The following is a 22,525-nucleotide window of genomic DNA, read 5'->3' on the forward strand; positions in this document are numbered from 1 at the left end:
TCATACAAAAAAGTACAAAAGATTTATTTCACAGAGTGGTTTGAGTTATGATTCTGAGTCTTCCCAGGAAAGAGAAAAGTGTCTTCATTTTTTGCCCCTCCCAGTTTCTCACTGTTAACCTGTGGATTTCTCTTCTTAAAAAATAATTTGATACAAATGTAACATGGTAACATGTATTTGCTCTGGTGCATTAAGTTTAGAAATCAAATTTGTATGCTGAGACATAATAAAAAAACTGTAGTCTTCTATTATATAACACAGTGTGCAAAACAAATGGCTTCCTGATTTTCACTCCCCATAATAAACATGTATTTTTTTTTCATTCAAAGTCTTCAAGCTATCTTTGAAAAAAAGAAAAATATTCTCCAGTTGATCATGTTTACCTTCTAATATAAACTATTTCCATTTCCCATTACTAACAAAATACAATACCAATGTTCCACATTTAAGAGAAAGTATGGAATATATCTGTGCTCATCTAGAAGTTGCAAGACTTCTGTTTAATAAACTCCAAGTACAGTATTTAAGATATATCCGTGCTCATCTAGAAGTTGCAAGACTTCTGTTTAATAAACTCCAAGTACAGTATTTAAGATTTCAATTATTTTCATATATACAGCAAATATTCAAGTCCTTATTTCCTTTATAAAAGCATTTTGATCCAATTAAGAAAGACAGTATGCTTAAAAAAATTCAAATATATAGTACATTTGTTCCTGTACATGTATGTTCAAGATCTCCTGGCAAAAATACAAATATGGAATCTAACAGCTTCACCATTTACACCTCCTGTGGTGAACACAACTTTGTATCACATGATGTAAGTACCATCTTTGTAGTATTTCATGGATTCTAGTTGCTGAGTCATTGCAAGAACATCCTGAAATCCTGTACTGAGTCCGGACATGTGTTGAAAATAAGCCTCCTTCTCCACTTGGACAGTTAAGTTGTTTACACCAGCATCTTTCAGAATTGCTGTGACCTGAACAGAACAGTGTGGTTAATATTAGTATTACACTTCATACATATCTCACAGTAACTTGCAGTGTTCTGGCTCTGAAATGCTGTACAGGAAAAAAACCCCCTATCATAATCATTACTTCAGCAAAGCCTTTGACCGCATCTTCCATATCATGCTCCTGGAAAAGCTAGCAGGCAGCCCACAGCTTGGACAGTTGCACTCTCTGCTGGGCTAAGAACTGGCTGGAGGGCCGGGCCCAGAGAGTGGTGGTGAACGGGGCTGCATCCAGTTGGCAGCCGGTCACTAGTGGTGTCCCCCAGGGATCAGTGTTGGGCCCAGTTCTGTTTAATATCTTTACTGATGATCTGGATGACGGGATTGAGTGTACCATTAGTAAACTTAGAGATGACAGCAAGTTGGGGGGGGAGTGTTGATCTGCTGGAAGCAGGAGGGCTCTGCAGAGGGACCTGAACAGTCTGGATAAATGGGCTGAATCCAATGGGGTGTGGGGTTTAACAAGGCCAAGTGGAGGGTCCCACACTTTGGCCACAACAACCCCATGCAGCGCTACAGGCTGGGGACAGAGTGGCTGGAGAGCAGCCAGGCAGAAAGAGACCTTTGGGTTCTGATGGTGGGAAGCTGAACATGAGCCAGCAGTGTGCCCAGATGGCCACAAAGGCCAATGGCATCCTGGCCTCTATCAGGAATACTGTGGCCAGCAGGACCAGTGAAGTGATTGTTCCCCTGTTCTCAGCACTGGTTAGGCTGCACCTCAAATCTTGTGTCCAGTTCTGGGCCCCTCAGTTTAGGAAGGACATTGAGGTGCTGGACTGTGGTCCAATGAAGGGCAATGAGGCTGGTGGAGAGACTGGAACACAAGTCCTTTGAGGAGTGGTGGAGGGAGCTGGGGTTGTTTAGCCTGGGGAAGAGGAGGCTCAGGGGAGAACTCATCACTCTCTACAACTCCCTGAAAGGAGGTTGTAGCCAGGTGAGTATCAGTCTCTTCTCTGAGGCAACCAGCAGTAGGACAAGAGGGCACAGTCCTAAGCTCTGCCAGGGGAGATTTAGTTTAGACATTAGGAAGAAGCTCTTTAGAGAGAGACTGGGCATTGGAGCGAGCTGCCCAGGGAGGTGGTGGACTCACTGTCCCTGGAAGTATTTAGGAAGAGATTGGATGTGGTAGTTAGTGCCATGGTCTAGTAGACAAGATGGTGTTAGGTCAGAGGTTGGACTGAGAGGTATTTTCCAACCTAGCTGCTTCTGTGATTCTGTGTGATAATGAAGAATTCAATTTTCTGGAAAGCAAAGACTAGCTTCAGAGGGTATGACTTTGCAACTTCTGCACAGCGGATAATTCTTAGTGTCTTGCATAAGGAAATACGTATCTTTTGAAGGAAAAGAAAAACCCAAGGCAGATAGGTAGTGGTAATGCAATTATAAACTCATGATTAGCATCCAGATATCCCTACTGTTTACTGCCTGTTTTGCAGGCCTGTTTTTCCAGGACCCTTTCTTTTCTCCGAGCAGATGTAGTGCCACTTTCAACAGTGAGTGTTCAGGCAGATGTTCTAGCAAACAACTCCTTATGTAGCTGATTCCAAGCTAGCAGGCAAGGGGCAGTACAGTGTCAGAGACCAGCTCTGAGACATTAATGGATAGCTACAAAAAAAAATCACACACGGCAGCTTTAACTTCAGTCTATGACTGAAAAAGGACTACTGAGTAGGAAATTAAGAGATTAGAGTCCAAGAATTTTGCACCTTACCTGCTGTACAATTCTCTGTTCCATCACATCTGATACCACTTGGACATGTATTGTGCCTGCCACAACACTTGCAGAGTGACACCAAAAATGAGGATCTCTGTAGGATATGACTCCCTCTATTTTTTGAATCTGAAAAGAAATTACATTAACAACAATTAAGAACTCATTTTAAAATTGTGTATGTGATATTGGTGGATAATATTTCACAGGGAAACAAAGCTGTGTAGCATAGCAGCTTTCCAACTAAGCCATATTCATAAATATCTAGTATTGAAAGGTCACCTTGCTACTACTGTCCAATACTGGAGGGTAAAAGTCAAACTAAATGAAAACCCCAGAAGAGCACAACACTAAACAAGATGAGAATAAACCCCCCCATATTTAGTGTAAACATCACAGGAACACACATGGACAGACTAACCTGAATGCGAGTTGAACATCTACCATTTCTAGGGCACCTGTTACCTCACTATTTAGCAGCTATTTAGTTACAACAGTTGAACTTAATTCAGACATAAATTCTTTCTGCAATTCATAATTTTTCAAATTGATCTTTGTTCTGAGTCTGATTGGGATGGTTTTTCACAGCAGCTGGTAAGGCACTGTGTTTTGGATTTCTGCCTACAACCCTTTTGATAACACACAAATATTTTGGATATTGCTGAACTGTCGAGTCTTTCTCTTTTGTACTGGGCACCGTCAAGGCCTTCTACTTTTCTCTCTGCCTTTGCCTGATGGGTAGGCTGTGGGTGAGCAAGAAATAGGGAGGGGACACAGCCAGGGCAACTGATCCAAGTTGTTTAGAGGGATATTGCATGCCATATAATGCCATGCTCAGCAGTAAGAACTGGGGTAGAGGAAGAAGAGGGGATTCTGACTTCCAAGCTGGCTGTTACTTGAGACTGCCTGAATATTGGCCTCCTTGTGGGAGGTGGTGCATTGCACTTTTCCCTTCCTCTACCTGTTAAATTATATTGTTTCCAGAGTTTTTTTGCTTATGCTCCCCTGTCACACTGGCAGTGGTGGTGCTGGTAAAGGAGGAGAGTGAGCAAGTGGCTTGTAGGGATGCCTGGCTGCTAGATGGGGTCAACTGTTGTTTTATCATGATGTATTTTTAAAAATGCTTTTCCTATTACCTTTTAATGAATTGCTCTTTGATTGTTTTCAAAAAGTGCCTTCTTTTTCCCCAGCCTCCCAGAATTACTTCCCTCATCAAAAAGTGAAACCACTCTCTGCACCTCACTTTCCTGTCACTACAGAAGTCTCTCCCAGACAAGTTCCATCTGTCCTTTTCTTTCTCATGCAGAAAAGAACACATTTCCCCCTCTAATAACTGACAGGACACATTCAGGATAGCCTTCCTTGAAGCCTCTAGTTGATGGTATTGTCAAAGCACTTTTAACTCTTTGTTTTACTCTTTGTTTTGTTCTCTACACTGAGGTCCACACTATATTCTGGGCAGGAACTTAAAATAAGCCAACAGCAAAGACCAAGTACAGCTTCAAAGCAGACAGAAAAAAAACTAACTAAAATGAGAAAGTAATTAGAAAAAACAGTTTAACTTTTGCCATCTCACCCAATGTGAACCAGTATGCCCTTCGTGATATGGACAAATTAGAAAATGTGAAATTACAGGCTCATGATATAATCCTGTAGTCTGAACTGTTCGCTGCAAGGTTCAGGGAACCGCCATGTTACTAAATACATTTCCCACACTGTTACCATACTTGTCTTACATCATACCCATAAAAAGCTACCCATAAAAGCAAAAAGCAGCGCAAGTCTTTTTAGCTGCAAAACAACTTTTATCAGTAGAACTACTAATCCTGTCACATCTCTGCAAAATAGATTTTAAACAACTTGAGACATGAAGCTAAGACAATGGAAACTGTCAGATTGAAGTACTTGAGTTGAATAATTATTAAAAACAGTTACAGTTTTGTATGTTTGTATACGAAAACATTTAGAATTGTACCTTTTCTAAAGCAGCATGCAGATCTTTCTCCTGTTCCGGAGGTATCCTCAACAAAAGCACTTGACAGGCATCTTTCAATAGTGGGATAACACTAAGAAAAATCAATGTAGCAATAAAGAGAGAGCAGAGTGGATCAGCTATGAGCCATCCAAATTGCTGAATAAATATCGTGGATACAATAACACCAACACTGCCAAGAGTGTCTGCTAACACATGCAGAAATACACCTGAAAACAAAATAAATGGAGTGATTAACAGTTCTGTCTAAAGTGTATGTATATGTTCAGTAGGAAAAACACAGTAAAGCTTATTAAATATCCTCAAGCTAAACCAAATATCCTCTGCCTAACCTGGGGCAAAATACACAAAGCATTTAGCTTTTATAATGTTTAATTATAAATTATCATAAAACCAATTTTTACTCTATAGGCCAATGATCTAGGCAGGCATCCACAGATTTAACTAAATGTCTTTAAATTGTTAGTGGGATTTGTACTGTAATCACAATCATTTAACTCTCTATAGAGGGATCTATTGATCCTTAACCAGGAATAAAAAGATCAGTGTACATGTACTGACTTATTAATGTGGACATATATTAATGTATTGTTCAGTTTTTGTAAGCCAATTTTGCTCCAGTTTTACAAGAACATTGTCTTTTTGCTACTGGTAGGAATTTTATATTTTATACTGCTTTCATTCTCAAGGGTGGGTTCATTCTCAAGGTACACTCAATGGGCACAGAAAAATACCCTCTAAGCATTTGTAAGATTAGTGCTAGTTAAGTGTTAGAATTGTAAAGAATACTAAAACATGAGTATGGGCAGACTTCACAAAAATGGCAGACATAATGAGTATGAATAACCAGGATAATCAACTGAATTAGGATATAAAATAATCAATAAAATATGAGACAATGACACATCCTGACAAGCTAATACAAAACCCATAATTCCTTTATATATTTTTTTTTCTTATAAGCCAGACAGTTGGCAAATAACTACTTTCTAACTACTAGGGAAAAAATTCTATGTTGAAGTTTTATATATATTGCCATCTCTGTTAGCTTATGATTTCAGATTTGAAAGTTTTGTATTTACCACCTTATCTTCTGAGTCACAAATAAAAAATCACAATAGTCTAGACTCCTGGTCTGCATTTGTTCTCCTGCTTCTTACTCCCTCCCCAGTGTTTTTACAACCAGCTGCCACATGATATCTACAAACATGGTAGTACCTTTATAGACAGAGATTTGGTACTTCCATTTCCAGGTTGAACTTAGAAACAAGGACTTAAAGCTTATAGAATAAAGTTTACAATGGTCATCTACTAATGTTGGTGAAGACTGTAGATTACTGCTTTTTATTGGTCCTTTGGTATTGACCACATCTAAGAAAGCTACGAAAAGAAACATTTCAAGTTAAGTTTCTTTAAGTTAAATTCATAAACGGTTTGAGCAATTCCTGTCTACCACATCTAAAGGCTGTCAGATCGCTCCTGGAGAGTTCCTGATGCACAGTACTGGGTATGATTCTGAAAATCTTCAAAGTCTGCTGGAAATCACATACATCTTTATGATTCGACAATCTGTACTTGCCTCTCATGTTGGTATTCATGCCTCCTCCAGAAGACCCATGGGAATGTCCATGGCTGTGCCCATGATCACTGTGGGAATGGCTGTGCCCATGGCTGTGACTGTGCCCGTGGTGAGAATGGCTGTGATCATGGGAGTGACAGCCTCCCCGAGAGGCTCCATGGGAGTGCGCGTGGCTAAAGGCACAGATACCAACAAGGTTTACGATCAGCCCTCCGACAGAGACTGGCTGTGAGAGGGAAAAAAGTCTTTAACTTCACTGCATCCTCCCAGGCAATCGAATTTGTTTTCTAGCGGAACCATTGACAGCAACACAAGAGTTATTCTAATATGAATCCCTCATCATATTCCTTTCACTATACAACCTGGTTTCAAAGAAGTTTTCTTCCTCTTGCAAAAAAATCCACTTCCCACCAACCCTCCAAAAAAACCCCACCCAAACCCCACCACTTAAATGCTAAACCTCGTATTCACAGATCAAGACCAGACAACAAATTTTGTTTAAGAAAGGCTGATCAATTTCATTTCCTTTCAAAAAGAGATACGGTGGTTTGAATATAAGCTTTCCCTTGCTTTCACTGCCCTCCCCACCAAAAAAAAGAAACTTTCATATTTTATCTAGGACATACATAATTTGTACTTAAGACAGCGACTAATGCTTTATTGGTTGAATTGTGGTTGAATTGTGCTTTTTATCTGCTTGCTTATTTTTCTATTCTTCTCTTGAAAATCTAGCAAAGCAGGAAGAGTAATTCCAGCTAATGAAGTAATTAAACAAGTCCTGCTTAGAGGTTAGTAGACCTTTCCTTGGCTATGCAGACTGCACTCATGTTGAGAGGGTAACACCTTCCACTCCCAAGAAACAGGATCAGTAGTGAAAATGGACCAAATGTTGAAGATCAAAATGAAAGCAGAAATAAAAATCAAGCCTTGATTTCAGCAACACACATTTATTTTTGTGCCTACAAAAAAAACATTCTCTTTGTTACACAAGAATGCAGGAGAGCAAAAATTCTTGTGTATGTGGGAGAGCAAACAAGTGAAGCTGGATACGCAATCAATAAAGGCTTAGATATGCAGAATTCCATAATAAAAATAATTTGAAGAAAATGAACTATTGTATTAGAAAGAAAGGGATGCTATCTTGAAAAATTAAGAGGGGAGCCCCTGAAGAAGCTGTGGAAGGTGGAGAGACACAGGTATAGTTAAGATTATCTATGCAGTTCATCATAATTGCCATAGTAGCACAATCTGCATAATATTATGGGTTCTGGTCCATTTTTGAGGTTTCTCAGATACTAAGCTCTTAGTCTAGTATTTTAAAATCTTTTCTGTAATAACTAACATTGGTATACATAACTGCAGAACCAAATTTAGTCTGGTACAGACTATTTCCTTACTATATTTTATTGTAGAAAGACCATCTTCTAAAAAGATTAGAGCTCCAACATCACTCAACTGTTATAATAAAATTACATTCAACCCTATATATTTTGATATTTTAAAATTAGATGTAGTTCGCACTTTAAAATTATAATCTGTTAAAAAGTCAAGGCACAGTTTAGACTCCTTGAGTATGCAATTTTGATAGAATCATAGAACGGTTTGGGTTGGAAGGGACCTTAAAGACCATCTATTTCCAACCCCCTTCCATGGGCAGGGACACCTTTCACTAGATCAGGTTGCTCAATGCCCCATCTGGCCTGGCCTTGAACTCTTCCAGGGATGGAGCATCCAAAACTTCTCTGGGTAACCTGTGCCAGTGCCTCTCTACCCTCAAAGTAAAGAATTTCTTCCTATTCTGATTCAGTTTAAAGCCATTCCCCCTTTTCCTGTCATTCCATGCTTAGGTGAAAAGTCCCTCTACAGTTCTCTTGTTGGCTCCTTTAAGTCCCCAGAAGGACTCAGTAAGGTCACTCTGGAGACAAACATAAATGAACCATTAACTGCAAAACTACATTTAAACAGAGTGAGAAAACTTACAGTTAGCATGTTTGTATCTATGTCTGGAGGATCCACCAGTCTGGTCACCGATTCCATGAAGACAAAGAAAGCAATCACCATCAGAAAGAGGCCATTAATAAATCCAGAGAGAATTTCTACACGTCCATACCTGAAAGTAAACATAGGTACTTTTTAGAGTAAAGAATGGGTATTCTGAACAAATCTCAGTTATAATAAATAAAATTATGATATATTTAATACAGCGTTATGATAGCTATGATATTTTTCTCAGTGCCACAAAATCATTCCTCAATTTCTGAGTTTTTTATTTCTAACCAAGAGGTTACCAGTTTGCAACTGTCCAAACTCCAATGGAATAAAGCACTATTAATGTAAGTATTTTTTCATATATGATGCCCATTCGTGGCTTCAAATTGCTAAACTGCTATGCAACCATATAAAGCTTCCTTATTTCAGCAGAATCTAAATCCTTAGCTGAACACTGACTTTTAACATATATTTTTGTTTGACATACATGCATATAAAGAATGAGGTAATTCCTAAATAATATTCACAACTTGTAGAGATAAATGAAAATTACATTTCAGGCACATTGTTTACAGGGGTAAGAAGAGAACAGCATGTGCCCAAGTGGAAGAGAAGAGATACAGCAAAAAAACCCACAGAAGCACGCACTAGTAAAACATCCCAAACATGGCAGGGCATTTTGAAAATGAGCAAGGAAAGTAAGTTGCAAATAGTCCTTAAAGAACCCAATGCACATACCCATAGGAAAATATGCGAGTTGCTTTCCATCTTGTCATCAGAGCTGCAAAAAGCCCCATCACTAATGCAGAACAATCAAAAAGCATATGAAATCCATCAGAAATAAGGCCAAGGCTATTGGTCCATACTCCATAAAAAAGCTCCACAAAAGTGAAAGCCTAAAACAAAATAGAGTTTGAATTTTTCCTCAAATATTAACTTGTATATTAATGTTTTGGTAGCTAGCAGGAAATTCTTTTCATAGAACACTCAATATTTTTCAGAAGTATTGTTCAAAGTATTTCTAGATCATTTTTTCTCTCCTCCAGTGAAACAAAAGTCATACATTCCAAGTCTATGAAGACACATTTTTGAATCTATCCTCCTTAAAGCCTTTCACTTCAGAAAACAACCCTCTGAAATTTAAGTTTTCATTTAGAATTTTAAACTGATGTTCTGCAGATAAAATTTTAAGCATTTTGCCAAGTGTAAGAGGTCTGATCTGATATGTTATTAGCGTAAAAGCCATGCTGTCTATAAATCTTTTACGTAAACATTTTCTTCACCGGTTGACTGTTAAATCTTAGGAATTAGTTTTGAGAAGGGTACACATGGAAACAATTTTAATACATACTTTCCCTGAACAATATACTATGATTAATATGTCTGCCTAAAAACTTTTTTCCTATCTTTCATATTCCATAATGGAACACCATAAAATTACAATGGATGCTTCAGGTTTCTCCCCTTATTTTCTTGCATAACTGGCTAAGAATGAAGAGAGATCTCTGCAAATGAGGTTCCATCAATATTGCTTACTGCATTATCTTTACCTATTCAATAAAGAGAGAAGCTAGAAATAAAACCAGACTACTCCAAAATTACACTAATCAATCCCACACATTCTGTTTTGTTGTGTCCATCCTTAAAGGCCTTATCAGTTTCAGCTTACCTGCTGGCAACACTGAGGTGTGTTAAATACAAGGTCAGACAAGTATTTAGTTAGTTGTGTAACAGTTACACATAGAACCAGTGCTGCCTGTGATAACAAATCAAAGTGACCTGCCCCTTACTGCAAGATTAGTATAAGAATCTTTTATTTCAACATACCATCTAATTAAACTACTCTGTCAAAGTATCTTTAAAAACAATCAATTATGGAAACCTTTCAAATAATAACTCTTCTTTCTGTATTATGTATGCACTACTATGATTGGGTTTGAAGAAAAGACTGTGCACTTACCAGATTTAGGCACAAGAAATAGAAGATCTGCCTAGAATCATACTCCTCGAGAATTTGCTTCAGTGACTCCTTAATAAACCGGGGCAATGACTGAGAGCTCTGCTGTAATGCATCACCCATGAAGTTATAGAGAGGAGTGCCTTCAGGGGAATAGCCAATAAGGGTACCCTTCTGCCCCTTCCTGGAGGGGGAGGACAGGATATTGGCAGCTGCAAGGAAAGCATTGAAGTGTTTGTTGTCGTTTCCAAGATTTACAGCTTTTTTATAATTTGTTGAATCAGTAATCAAAGTCTGTATAAAATTTGCAGGCAGCAAAGTGACTGTCAACTTCATCTTGAGGTTTATCATTAGATTTCATTGCTATGTAAGATTATGTCAGCACTTCCACAACAGATCTATTACCTTTTTTTTTCACAGACAGACAATAATAGAGCAAAATTTTACAGGCCCTCTTATTAAAGAATCCATAAAAGCTCATCCAAAAGACTTCTGCACACCTTAATTTTCTGACTGGCTTCCCAGTCATAAGGACAACATTTATTGCAGTTTAGATAGGAATACCTACATAAAATGAAGAAGACAGCACTCACTACCACCCCTCCAGAAAGAACATGCTCTGTGCTTTCATGGTGTGGTGGCTTGTTCATAGCTCGAAGCTGGTCTGTTATTGGATGTGTCCAAAAGTTTCCAAAAAGCAATGCACTAATGAAAGTAAGAAAGGATCCGTATCGAGCACATGTGGAACCTTCCATCTTCACAGAACATATGGACTCCACGTAGAAATCCAGGATCACAACAAAAAAGATGACTGTTATGAAAGGCATGATGAGAGAAGACCAAGACTCTACTTTGCTCTGCAACAACAAAAAAAATTTCAAATAGGACTGCTCACCTTTTGATGTGATTGTATATACAGCATTACATGTAGTTCACTTGAATTACAAATGTTTTCAGTAATCTATCAAAACATAAATACTTCTATACTTTCAATTTATCATATAAAACCAACATCTCAGATACAGAAAGACACATATATCTAAAATGCACGACAGTACCTTATTTTAAATACTTCCATGTTCTTAAAAGCAACGCCACATGCAACACCATGTTTGTAATGGTCTACTCTGCCTATGCATGTGGGCATAAAGAACATGTTTTTAAAACACAATAAATAATCTACTCCCTAGGGATAAAAAGAGTCCTGTATTTATATAGTTGTTAATACTTGTGCAATATTTGTAGACAAACCCAAGATATAATATCTGAGCTAGAAGGATGAAATAAAGTTATCACACAAAAGAGGAAATTAAGGTATCACACAGATAAAAATCAAAATATAGAAGGAAACATAAAGAAAAAATTTCAATGGAGCTTACTACAAAAATAAAGACATGAACTTCGGTAATTTTAAAGATATTTTAAAGGAAATATTTAAATTTCACTTGTCAAGCATTACAAAAAATGATTTATCTTTGTACTTGTTATCTTACCTCTGTTGTCAAAGACAGGATAATGACCCATGGGCATAACAGAAGGACAGAAACTAGATGAGACAAAGCTTGAAGACGCTTGGCTCCACCTACGTCTACAGATAGTTTTCGGGAAGCCATGTGAAAACCAACCTTACAGCACAATGCCAACACCAAAAGCAGTACTCCGCCCTGGAAATGTAAGGGGAAACCGTTAGCATTTCTGAAGACCCAAACCCCCCATTCCAAACACAGTGGCACTTACATGGAGAAAAGATTAATGTGCTTTCCTTAACTTGGCAATAAAAGCTAAAGACAGGATATTTCCTGTAATTGTTGCTTAGTTAAAAACAGTAACATGGTTATACCTTAGCATTATTCACAACAGCCTAATATGACTTGAATTTTGAAACTCTCAGTAGTGTTAGTTGTCATACAACAGCAGTGAAATGGTAACAAACAGCATATGAGGAAAATGAAAAATCTCACAAAGTTTTTTTTCCCATCTTCCATTATTAAAAACATGTTGAAAGCATACATAAACCCCCAAAGGTTCACATCACCTTGACCTCTAAGCCTTTCATAACCTTTCATCTACTTACCTTTAATCACACCGTATCATATTTCTCCACATTATTTTCTTTCAAAATTGTTCTACAAATTAGTCACAAGATACACACACAGCATCTTATCTCCCTCAGATCACACTTGCTTTTGCGCACCATTAACCAGTCTAACATTTATTTTTATATTAATACATTCTCAGCTGCTCTGTATTTTTTTCTTGTTTTAGTACTCACTGCAGCCACTTTAGCAGCAAGACTAAGCTAACACAACAACTCAATCAGGTGGATCAACCCTGTACAGTATGATTACGATACTCAGCTAGTTATATCACCAACTACAATGGGACTATGCTGCTGAGAAGTATCAACATCTGTGTCTTCAAGTACAAATCTAATATAAAGGAAAGACTGGGGAAAGATAAAGAAGCAGCAACAAAACACAGACTCCAAAAGTGAGTAAGAAATGGCTTGTATGCAAAGTATTATGAACATCCAGAACACTGATGACAGAATACTTCATGATAATTTTAATGAGACTTTTTAGGTTATGCATTACAGTAAAGTCCTTATCAGCTACAGAGGTTGAACATTGTACAGTTTGGTTTGCTGTATTGAAGCTGCTCAAACTCCTATCAAGATGTAAAAATTCCAGTGCTAGTTCAGTTCCAATATGGGGGGGAGGGATGCTCAAATTTTGGGTTTGATTTAGGCTTGGATTAGCTCTGAGCTGGTGAAATTCTTACCTACAAAACTTCGATAAATATTAACCTTCTACAATACAAGTTATTTACCTTGTGATCTGCAACACCCAGGAAAGCAATGATTGTATAGAGAACATGGGTAAGAGCACTGTCATGATGCCCCTCAGCTAAATTAAAAAAAAATTAAGGAAGAGTTTCATTTGATGATTTTGTTTTAAACCAAAGAACAGGCAAAAGTAGCAAAAGACCACAGAACGCAGAAGTAAGCAAACTGAGCTTTAAGGTGTGTTGGCACGTGGAGGACAGACAGCGGATCAGGCTCAGCCCTCAGCATGCTTTTGTGAAAGGCATGTCCTGATTGACCAACCTGATCTTCTGTGACAGGATTACCTGCCTAGTGAATGAGGGAGTAAAGCCTTTGACACTGTTTCTTACAGCATTTTCCCAGAGAAACCAGCTGCTCATAACTTGGATGAGTTCCCTGGGTAGAAAAGCTGTCTGGATAGTTGGACCCAGAGAGTGGTGGTGAATGGAGTCACATTCAGCTGGCATTCCATCACCAGTGGGGTTTCTCAGGGCTCAGCACTGGGGCCAGTCCTGTTTCATATCTTTATCAGTGATCTGGATGAGGGGATGGAATGCACCCTCAGCCAGTTTGCAGGTGACAGCAAGCTGGGTGGGAATGCTGATTTGCTGGAGGGTGGGAAGGCTCTGCAGAGGGATCTGGACAGGCTGGATCCCTGGGTCGAGGCCAACAGTACGAGGTTCAACAAGGCCCAGCGGCGGGTTCTGCCCTTGTGTCACCACAACCCCAGGCAGTGCTACAGGCTTGCAAAAGAGTGGATGGAAAACTGGGGGTGCTGTTGGGACAGTGGCTAAACATGAGCCAGCAGTGTGCCCAGGTGGCATCTTGGCTTTTACCAGCAACAGTGTGGCCAGCAAGACCAGTGATTATCAGCACTGGTGAGGCCACACCTCAAATCCTGCATTCAGGTTTGGGTACCTCACTACAAGAAGGACATTGAGGTGCTGGAGCATCTCCAGAGAAGGGCAATGGAGCTGGTGACCATGTGTGAGGAGCAGCTGAGGGTGTTTAGTCTGGAGAAAAGAAGGCTTATCACTCTCTACAACTACCTGAAAGGAGTTTGTAACAACATCAGTTTTTTCTCTCAAGTAAAAGGAGAAAGGACAAGAAGAAATGGACTCAAGTAGCACCAGGAAAGACTAAGATTGAATATTAGGAAGAATTTCTTCATGGAAAGGATTGTCAAGCATTGGAACAGGCTGAGTCACCATCCCTGGAGGTAAGGTATTTAAGAGACATGTAGATGTGGCACTTAGGGACATGGTTTAGTGGTGGGCTTGGCAGTGCTGGGTTAATGGTTGGACTTGATGATCTTAAGGGTCTTTCTTAAGGTCCCTCCTTACTCAGGCCTTTCTATGAATCAACTCACTGAAAAACTAAGTGAATTAACCAATAAGGTTCCAGAATATAGCGTTTGCAACTGTAATTTCATGTTTTTATCCTTCTTTTGTAAAATTTATTATTTTTACTGCCCATCGTTAGATGTACTATTTTTTGTCAGTACACTATGATGAGATGATCAATTGAAAACTTTCTTCAGGATTGCTTCAAATTATAATTTAATTCAGTATACTCAATTTCACACTCTCTCTGCTCCAGTAATAACAGTCACTTGCTCTTACACATAGCAATAAAGGATACGATGTTCTGCTATTTTAGCCATGAGGTCATCATTATCAAAAAGTAGTAAGCAGATGACAGCTATGATGAAAAATGCAGCACCTCTTGTCTGTAAAAAAACCCAAACAACAAACAGCTAATCAACAAAAAACCCAAATATTTTTATAATAGATTACTATTTTTATAACAGATTATTATTAAAAAAATCCTGAAAATCAGTCCCCTCCCTCCCTGCTTCATGATCATTGTAAGCACACTTCAGTAAGAAAAACATGAATGAAACACCCATTTTTTTAAGAAAGTGATCTTGACGATATAATTTCACATTTTTTCTGGTTTTCAGATTTATGAGATAACTCAGGACACATCACCACTGTAGCAGGCTAGAAGCCTGTATCTTACAAACTTCAAGTGTGATTACTTTCTTCTTCATGGTGTGTTTCTGCCTAAAAGAATGCACTGCTACTTCAGCCTGATGATTTAATACTTTGTAACATCCATGAGCTACAAACAATATCTGGTGGACAAAATGTCAAATTTTGTCCTAGGGGAGAAAGAGGCTAGAGAACTATGCAAAGGCTATGAGAAAGAACAGCTCTGCAGTACTTTTGTGGGGAAAGGGCAGAAGAAGCCATGAAATCCCAGCTAGCAGAGCTCTCACCACCCAGACTTAAGCCACTGGATTTTTGGTATTCATCATTTTGGAAAGACAATGAGCTCTACATCTGAAAAATACTACCACAATTTAATATCATATTCTTGTTTCAGAAAGTCAGCTGACCAGTTCACTTCATTAAGCTGAAATGATTCAGAGGACAGGGTCATGGCTCTCTTGTTTCTGCTGCCGTAAGCCATGCAGCTGAATTGCCAAACACGGCCCACTAAGATACAGATTGACAAAGAACCTCTCTGAAGCTCTTACCTCTGCTCTTTGGGTGGTTGACTAGAAAAAATAATATGTCTTCTAGATGAAGATCTTCATGCTGCATGCCCTAAGATTCTCAGTTTGAGGGGGGTATGCACAGCCTGTTGGAGCAGATGACTGTGCTATTCACTCTAAGGCCAGCTTAACAGCACTTAGGGGACTCCAGTGCAGCTTTGAGACAGAGATTTCAGAACTCACAGCCTGAGGTGGCATCAAAGTGAAACTTCTCTTACACAGCAAGTCCTCTAGCCTCAGATATATGACAGTAGGTATCCTCCTCCAACTCTTATTGGTTTTGAGTGGAAGCGGACAAGAATACTAGGTGTTGAGATAAGCTCATTCCATTTAGGGGTAATTAGGCACATTTAGAGCACACCTTGCAAAAGTGAGTGTAATGGGACTTAAAGGATATCTCAAGTAGAGGTCTCTGATTCAGGGAAAGACTGGGCCCAAATATTCAGCACATACAGGATCAGGCAGACATGAAAGTACTTACAGAACTTTTTGGCAGAAAAACCCCAGAATATGTGAAAAGCTAAACACATTGAAGAGTATAGGCCAGCCACTGGAGACTGTGTTGCTGGACTTCAGTGTGTAAGGGTGAGGACCACTACATGAACATATGTCCTTTTGTCATTTTGAACCCAAAATCCCATTACAAAGAATGCTGAAGTGAAAAAATAATTTTCAAGGTTCTTTTCTGCCTACAAACAGAAAAACTTCTCAGGTATCTGCTACAGAGCACACACAGCTTCACCCACTGTTTCTCTCAATTTCACCACTAATTAAATTTAAAAAAAGCACATTTTCTACGAACATAGATCCAAAACACAGTTGAAGAAGCATTTGAATTTATAGCATTCAGTATCTCCAACAATTGGTAAAATAGATTTTTAAATACCTTTGCTGGTCCTCCACCTGAGCTTGTGAACAAGACACCAAAGAGTGACAGCACAACCAAATCACTGTGCTCAAACAGCAACAATGTCCTATAAAAAAGTGAAATAAAACACCTAAGTCCATTTACAATGAGTTTATCTCACAACCTTGATATATACTATTTCAGCTAAAATTAATGACACACCAAAGATTTATCCTGTGATTTCAACAGCAAGTTTAAACAATTCAAAATGATAAATGCAAATCTATTTGCCTTCACCAGCAGACAGATCTAGCTGCAGACAGCCAGACATATCAAAAAATGAGGACTTCCTAGCTCAAGGAACAGATTAAAATTATTCATTTATAGATAACTTTAAACTGTACTTTCTTCTAGCAACACAACAAGACACTAACTTGCTCAAGATGGAAGTATTATTCCCATTACAATACCTCCTCTAAACCAGTTGCTGGCTCCTAGAATAAAAGAGGTCCTGTTCTGTAGTATTACATCCTTCTTATTGAGGTGCTGATGGTCTAGTAGTTTATCCCACCTCAGTACCTCTTAATTGCTGAAAATACCAAATTCTAACTTATATCTCCTTCAGACAGCAAAGGCTGACTATAACAAGCTTGTATTGACAGCTTTCATGAGCAGAACATGAAAGTAATCATTGCTGTCAAGTTTACCAAATGCTTTTGCAATCCTCTACATAGCAATACAACCTGCTAGGACCCATGTTACTGGTTCTGTTTGAGATGAATGCCAGCATCCAGAGAGGCACTAGAGTATTAACTACATTAACATAAATAATCACAGTATTATGACTCTCAGGTATGCATTCTCCTGTGTAGAGGATAAAACTTCACCTTCATAAAATGTATCATTTAAGTCTTTACCTTCCTCTCTCTAATGAAAGATGCTTTCCAATATATTAACCTTAATTTTTGGAAGTCTAATGTTACTCTTTTATAGTTACTCAGTAAATACTACTAGTAAACAGCACGAGTGATTTTACTCTGAGTGTGTGCACTAATGTTACCCAATTCCAACACAGTCCACACGGCTGACCAGATAAAGCAGTACCCTGCAACAAGTGCATAAATTGATTCTAGTCACCTGCCACAGGAATACCAGCTGCTATCACTAGCTGTCAAGCCATGGACTCCAAAGAGGAGAGTAAGCAACTGGCATTACGCTAACGAGACTAGGGAAATTATGAAAACTACAGTCAGTAAAACAGATGGTGACCTTCATGTATCATCACGTGTTTAAGCACTATCAAGAATTTCACTGGCATCTCACCAAAGAATTAGTGAAGAAAATTACCAGTTCTATGGAAATGATATATAGTTTTTCCCAACCACAAAAGAATTCACAGGAAAAAGCATAAGGATTCATTCAAATTTTCAAAAAATACATCAAGTGGCTAGCATCATGGACTGACAAACAGAAAACAAAAAGCAAAGGGGCAAGACAGGGAAGGATGACAATAGAAAACAATATTTACAGTAGATATATTTACCTCAGTGGTCCACAAAGAGTGAGGCCAAAAAACCACAAGAGTGAAATGATACATCCGACAACAGCATGCTTAAAAATTCTGACCCACTGCAAAGGAAAGGTATTTCCTTATCATTTTCTCCAGTTTCAAAATAAGCACCCCATTACTAGCATTCTTTTAGCACAGTAGCTATAGAAATTGAGGGGAAATCATGTGCTTTGCAACAAGGTAGAGTACCTACGACAAACACCACATCTTCAAAATCCAGAATTTTAATTTTTTTACCAATAGTAAAACCACATAGGGGCAGATTTTTTGGAACTCAAAAGAAAGATGCAGTTTATTCCTGTTCACATTTTTAAAATTCAGCCATACATGTCTAATGATGAAAGCAGTTGACACTTGGACCACGCTATCCTTCAGATTCTGTCTACTTAGCACACACACTGGGTTGAGTTTTGCACGCACAGTTACATAAAACCAAGATGAATAAGAAGCAGGTGAAGAAAACTTATTTCTTACAAATCAGCAGGTTCCAACCTGGGCCTACTCTAACTCCTCAGGATACTGCAAACTCAACAAAGGTCTGAAGAGCAGTTAGATCAGCCCCTCATCACGTGCAGAAAGGACTCTTTTGTCATGGGGGACAAGACTGGAGCATTTCAACATTCTGGCAGCCCAGAAATTGCCCTTCTGACTGTCTAAGTCAGCTAAATAGACTAAGCTCTTTTTGACAATTCCATTCCTCAAAGTAGATGCTTGTATGAAGATAAGGACCAATGTTTTCACTATACTCTCAAAAGGAGCTGACAAAAGCTAAAAACGCTGATGGTTTTTGTGCACTATACACTGAATTAGTTACACACTTTTAGAAATTGTTAGCACATCTTCCAAGTGGAGTAATCTTTGTTCTACTTCCACTTTTGGCAAGAGCCACATAGCCAAGAATATTTACAAAGATGTCAATCGCTATTACATATGTCAACTCACCTGACGTTTGGTCACCACTTTTCCAGATGAAAATGGTTTTTGAAACAAAACCATAAAAAATGCAGATCTGTTAAAAGAAGAAAGTTTTCGCTATTAGTGTATTAGCTGTCAGCTTTTTATCCAAACCAGCTCTAAATAACCAGGTCTCTCATATCAGGCTCAGTTTACAAAATGGCTTTCCCTACAATTTTTTCACTAAAAGGCCACACTGATCACATTCATTGATTTTGCTTTTCCTGATGCATTACTTGTGTCACATACCAGTACTACAGTGATGACAAGTGAAGTTCAGTTCTGGTCAACTTTAAATGCAAGTTCTTGAGAGAATTGCTAATGAGAATTGCTATTTTTGATTTACAAAAATCAAAATAACTGATCTCAGAAGTTCTGAGGAGAAATAATACTCTGATTTTTGTTATCAAGATAGATACACCCAAAGGTTTACTCATACATAGAATGCTGTATATACAGTCCTGTTAGAAATGGTAAGACACAGAACACAAATTCTTCAACTGGGATCAAAAGTGATGGGGAAAAAAAGACTATGGTGCTCGGGAACATGCAAGAAAGAAGTGCAGATATATAGACGAATTTGAAACAAAAGAAAAAATAAAGTTCCAAATATTTCAATTCTGCTAAGTTTATTACATATATGCTGTTCCAAATGGCATCATGTAACCATGAAGCAGGATTCTGTCTGCAAAGGTTGTTTCTTCATATATGCTATCAGTTTCTATACCTTAGCCCTCAATGTGGGAAAAACAGCAGTTGAAACTCACAAGAACTACAGGAATACAAACTATAAAGAAGAAAGCTTATCTTCTACACCCTTCTTAAGAAAATTAAAAAGACATGCCTGAGTGTCCTGGTTTTAGCTAGGATTGAGTTAATATTTTCTTAGTAGCTGCTACAGGGCTGTGTTTTGAATTCAGTATGATAATAATGTTGATAACATACTAATATTTTGTCATAACTCAGTAGTGCTTATTTGAAACTAAAGACTTTTCTGTTTCCCATGCTCTGCCAATAAGCAGGTGCATAAGAAGCTGGGAGGAAGCATGGCCAGGAGAGCTGATCTGAACAGGCCAAAGGAATATTACATAACACAGAACATCATACTCAGTATATAAACTTGGGGACGTACCTAGAGTTGGGGGCTGATCATGGTTTGGGAATGGGCTGGATATTGGTCAGTGCATGGTGAGCAGTTGTATTGTGCATCACTTACTTTTTCTTGCATTTTTTTATCTTCCTTTTCTTAATATGTATTTTTTCACTTTTTATATTATCAATAATTTATTAGTCTAAAACTTTCAATTATTAAACTGTTCTTATCTCAACCCACAAGTTTTGCTTTTTCTTTTCCTCCCGATTCTCTTCCCCAGCCCCCTGGGGTGGGGGGAAGTGTGTGTACAGTTGTGCAGTACTTGGCTGCCAGTCAGAGCAACTGTCACAGCACGACCAATTTTGAAGTAGGAAAAACACTTAAGTTTCCCAAGGGCAGACTGGCCTTACAGAGACATGTGAAAAGGCTAGAGAGCAGGGCAATAACCAATGGTATGAAATTAAAAAGAGCAGGTGCTGGGTTCTCCATCTAGGGTGGGTAACCCTGCAACAGGCTGGAGAGCAGCTCTATCGAATGTCTGGGCTGATGGCAAGTTGAATATGAATCAGCAGTGTGCCCTGGCAGCAAAAAGGGTCAGCTGTGCCTCGAGGTGCATTTACAATCAAGCACAGCATCGCCAGCTCATTGAGGGAGCTGACTGTTCCACTCTGCACTGCATAGGTGTGGCCTCACCTTGAGTCCTGTGTGCAGTTTTTGGCACTTCTTATAAGAAGGATATCAGACTGTAGGAGTGTGTCTGGAGGAGGGCAGCTGTGATGGTGAAAGGTCTTGAGGGCAGGAGAAGGAGCAGCTGAGGTTGCTTGGCTTGCTCAGTTTGGAGGAGCCTGAGGGGCGACCTTATTGTGGCCTATAACTGTGGAGCAACAAAGGGGCAGGTGCTGACCTCTCTCTGGTGAACAGTGACAGGGCATGAGATGGAATGAAACTGCACCAGGGAAACTTCGCATTGCATGTTACAAAAAGTTTCTTTACTGAGAAGGTGGCCAGCCATTGGAACAGGCTCCCAGGAAAATGTTCCAGCACCAAGCCTGTCAGAACCCAAGGACAAGTTTCTTGGTCATATGGTTTAGTTTTAGGTAGTCTTGTGAGGAGCAGGGAGTTGGACTCAATGACCCTTATGGATCCCTTCCAACTTGAGACATTCCAAGATACTGAAATTATAGTGAGCAGAGATGTGAAGCAAAAACACTCCTGCAAACAGAGTATTTCTTGGATTCACTGCTATGTCTTCTACTCCTTGAGTATCTAGAACAAAATAATGCAAGGTACAAGCTTGACGCTCTCACAAAACACCCCAGACAGAGCACGTTGTAAGGGTAGGGCACAAGGCTGCACCCCGCGCACACTCACCCCAGCTGCACTACGAAGATGAACTGTACGAGGTGGACCGCTTTCAGGATATCATAGGACTCAAACAGGCCCACGGCTTTCAAAACCTTGGTGAAGCACAGCAGCACGATGTACCGCGTCAGCCTGCGGAAGGAAAGAGGCCGGTTCGCACACGCCGCGACCGCGCGGGCCCGGGGCCTCAGTGGAGGGCGCGACCCCCACCGGCCCTCGGGTGATCCCGCTGCTCCCCTGAGGGAGGGAGCACCCAGCGGAGCGGCCGCTGCCCCCCTCGGCGTTACCGGGCGCTGGGCACATCCACGGGCCCCAGCGCGCCGCCGCCGGCCAGGGCCTGCCCGCCGTACGGCTGCTCCATGGTGGCAAGGAGGGAGCTCCTGCACGGAGCGGCTGCGGGCGCTCAGACGTTCGGGCGCGGCCCGCCTGTCCCGCGCCGGGGGCACTTCATCCCCCGCGGGCAGCGCAGCGGGACGAGAACCGGGAACAGGAACTGGGAACAGCGACCGACGGTCGGCGAGCGCCTCCCGCGCGCGTGCGCGAAGCAGTGCGCAAGCGCCCCGGCGGGGGTTGGGGCGAGGCCGGAGCTGTAGAGGCGGGGCCGGGGTCGGTGGGGCGGGGCCGGGGTCAGGGGGGCGGGGCCAGGGCCGCTGGGGCGGGGCCGGGGTCAGGGGGGCGGGGGCGGGGCCGGTGGGGCGGGGCCGGGGTCGGTGGGGCGGGGCCGGGCCGCGGCTCCCTCCCCCCGGGGCGGGGGCGGGAAAGGGGGCTGGAATTCCATACCTTTTTTTTTTTGTTTGTTAACCTTGTTTATTTTGTATGATTATGTGCAAAGACCTGCGCCAGGATCGAGCATCAGGAGAGGGTCTCCCTGCTGACGTCTCCAAATATCCAGTTGAAATTAATGGGAGAAATCGAAGTGGAAGGTTAGAAATGTCCATATTGTGAGCTAGCTGCTTTCTTCCAGCTGTATATCAAACTGTCTGGTTTGGGGACATCCCAACACGTGATTTTGGTACTGATATCTATATGTATATATAGAGAGAGACATATACTGATACCTTGAAATAATCT

The 22,525-nt window shown here is 40.1% G+C and overlaps 1 protein-coding gene across 2 annotated transcripts; it reads right to left on the reverse strand.

The window, feature by feature from the left end:
* Positions 1 to 545: 545 nt before the first annotated feature.
* On the reverse strand, positions 546 to 22,000 carry SLC30A5 (solute carrier family 30 member 5). 2 transcript variants are annotated; one of them, XM_051788349.1, is made up of 16 exons: positions 21,742 to 22,000; positions 21,464 to 21,586; positions 18,988 to 19,054; positions 18,019 to 18,104; positions 16,515 to 16,602; positions 14,710 to 14,797; positions 13,074 to 13,150; positions 11,738 to 11,908; positions 10,813 to 11,101; positions 10,248 to 10,456; positions 9,026 to 9,183; positions 8,279 to 8,408; positions 6,299 to 6,524; positions 4,702 to 4,928; positions 2,727 to 2,855; positions 546 to 982 (listed from the first exon to the last, which is right to left on the reverse strand). In XM_051788349.1, the coding sequence occupies exons 1-16, from the start codon at positions 21,813 to 21,815 to the stop codon at positions 812 to 814; spliced, it is 2,313 nt and encodes a 770-aa protein (XP_051644309.1). In that variant the 5' UTR covers positions 21,816 to 22,000; the 3' UTR covers positions 546 to 811. The 2 variants fall into 2 exon arrangements, with proteins under 2 accessions (XP_051644309.1, XP_051644310.1); XM_051788350.1 differs by lacking the exons at positions 13,074 to 13,150; positions 14,710 to 14,797.
* Between the last annotated feature and the right edge of the window lie 525 nt (positions 22,001 to 22,525).

This window comes from Manacus candei, unplaced genomic scaffold (assembly GCF_025592945.1).
Source record: "Manacus candei isolate 608988 ecotype Guabito, Panama unplaced genomic scaffold, ASM2559294v1 h1tg000024l, whole genome shotgun sequence".
Classification (NCBI taxonomy): domain Eukaryota; kingdom Metazoa; phylum Chordata; class Aves; order Passeriformes; family Pipridae; genus Manacus; species Manacus candei.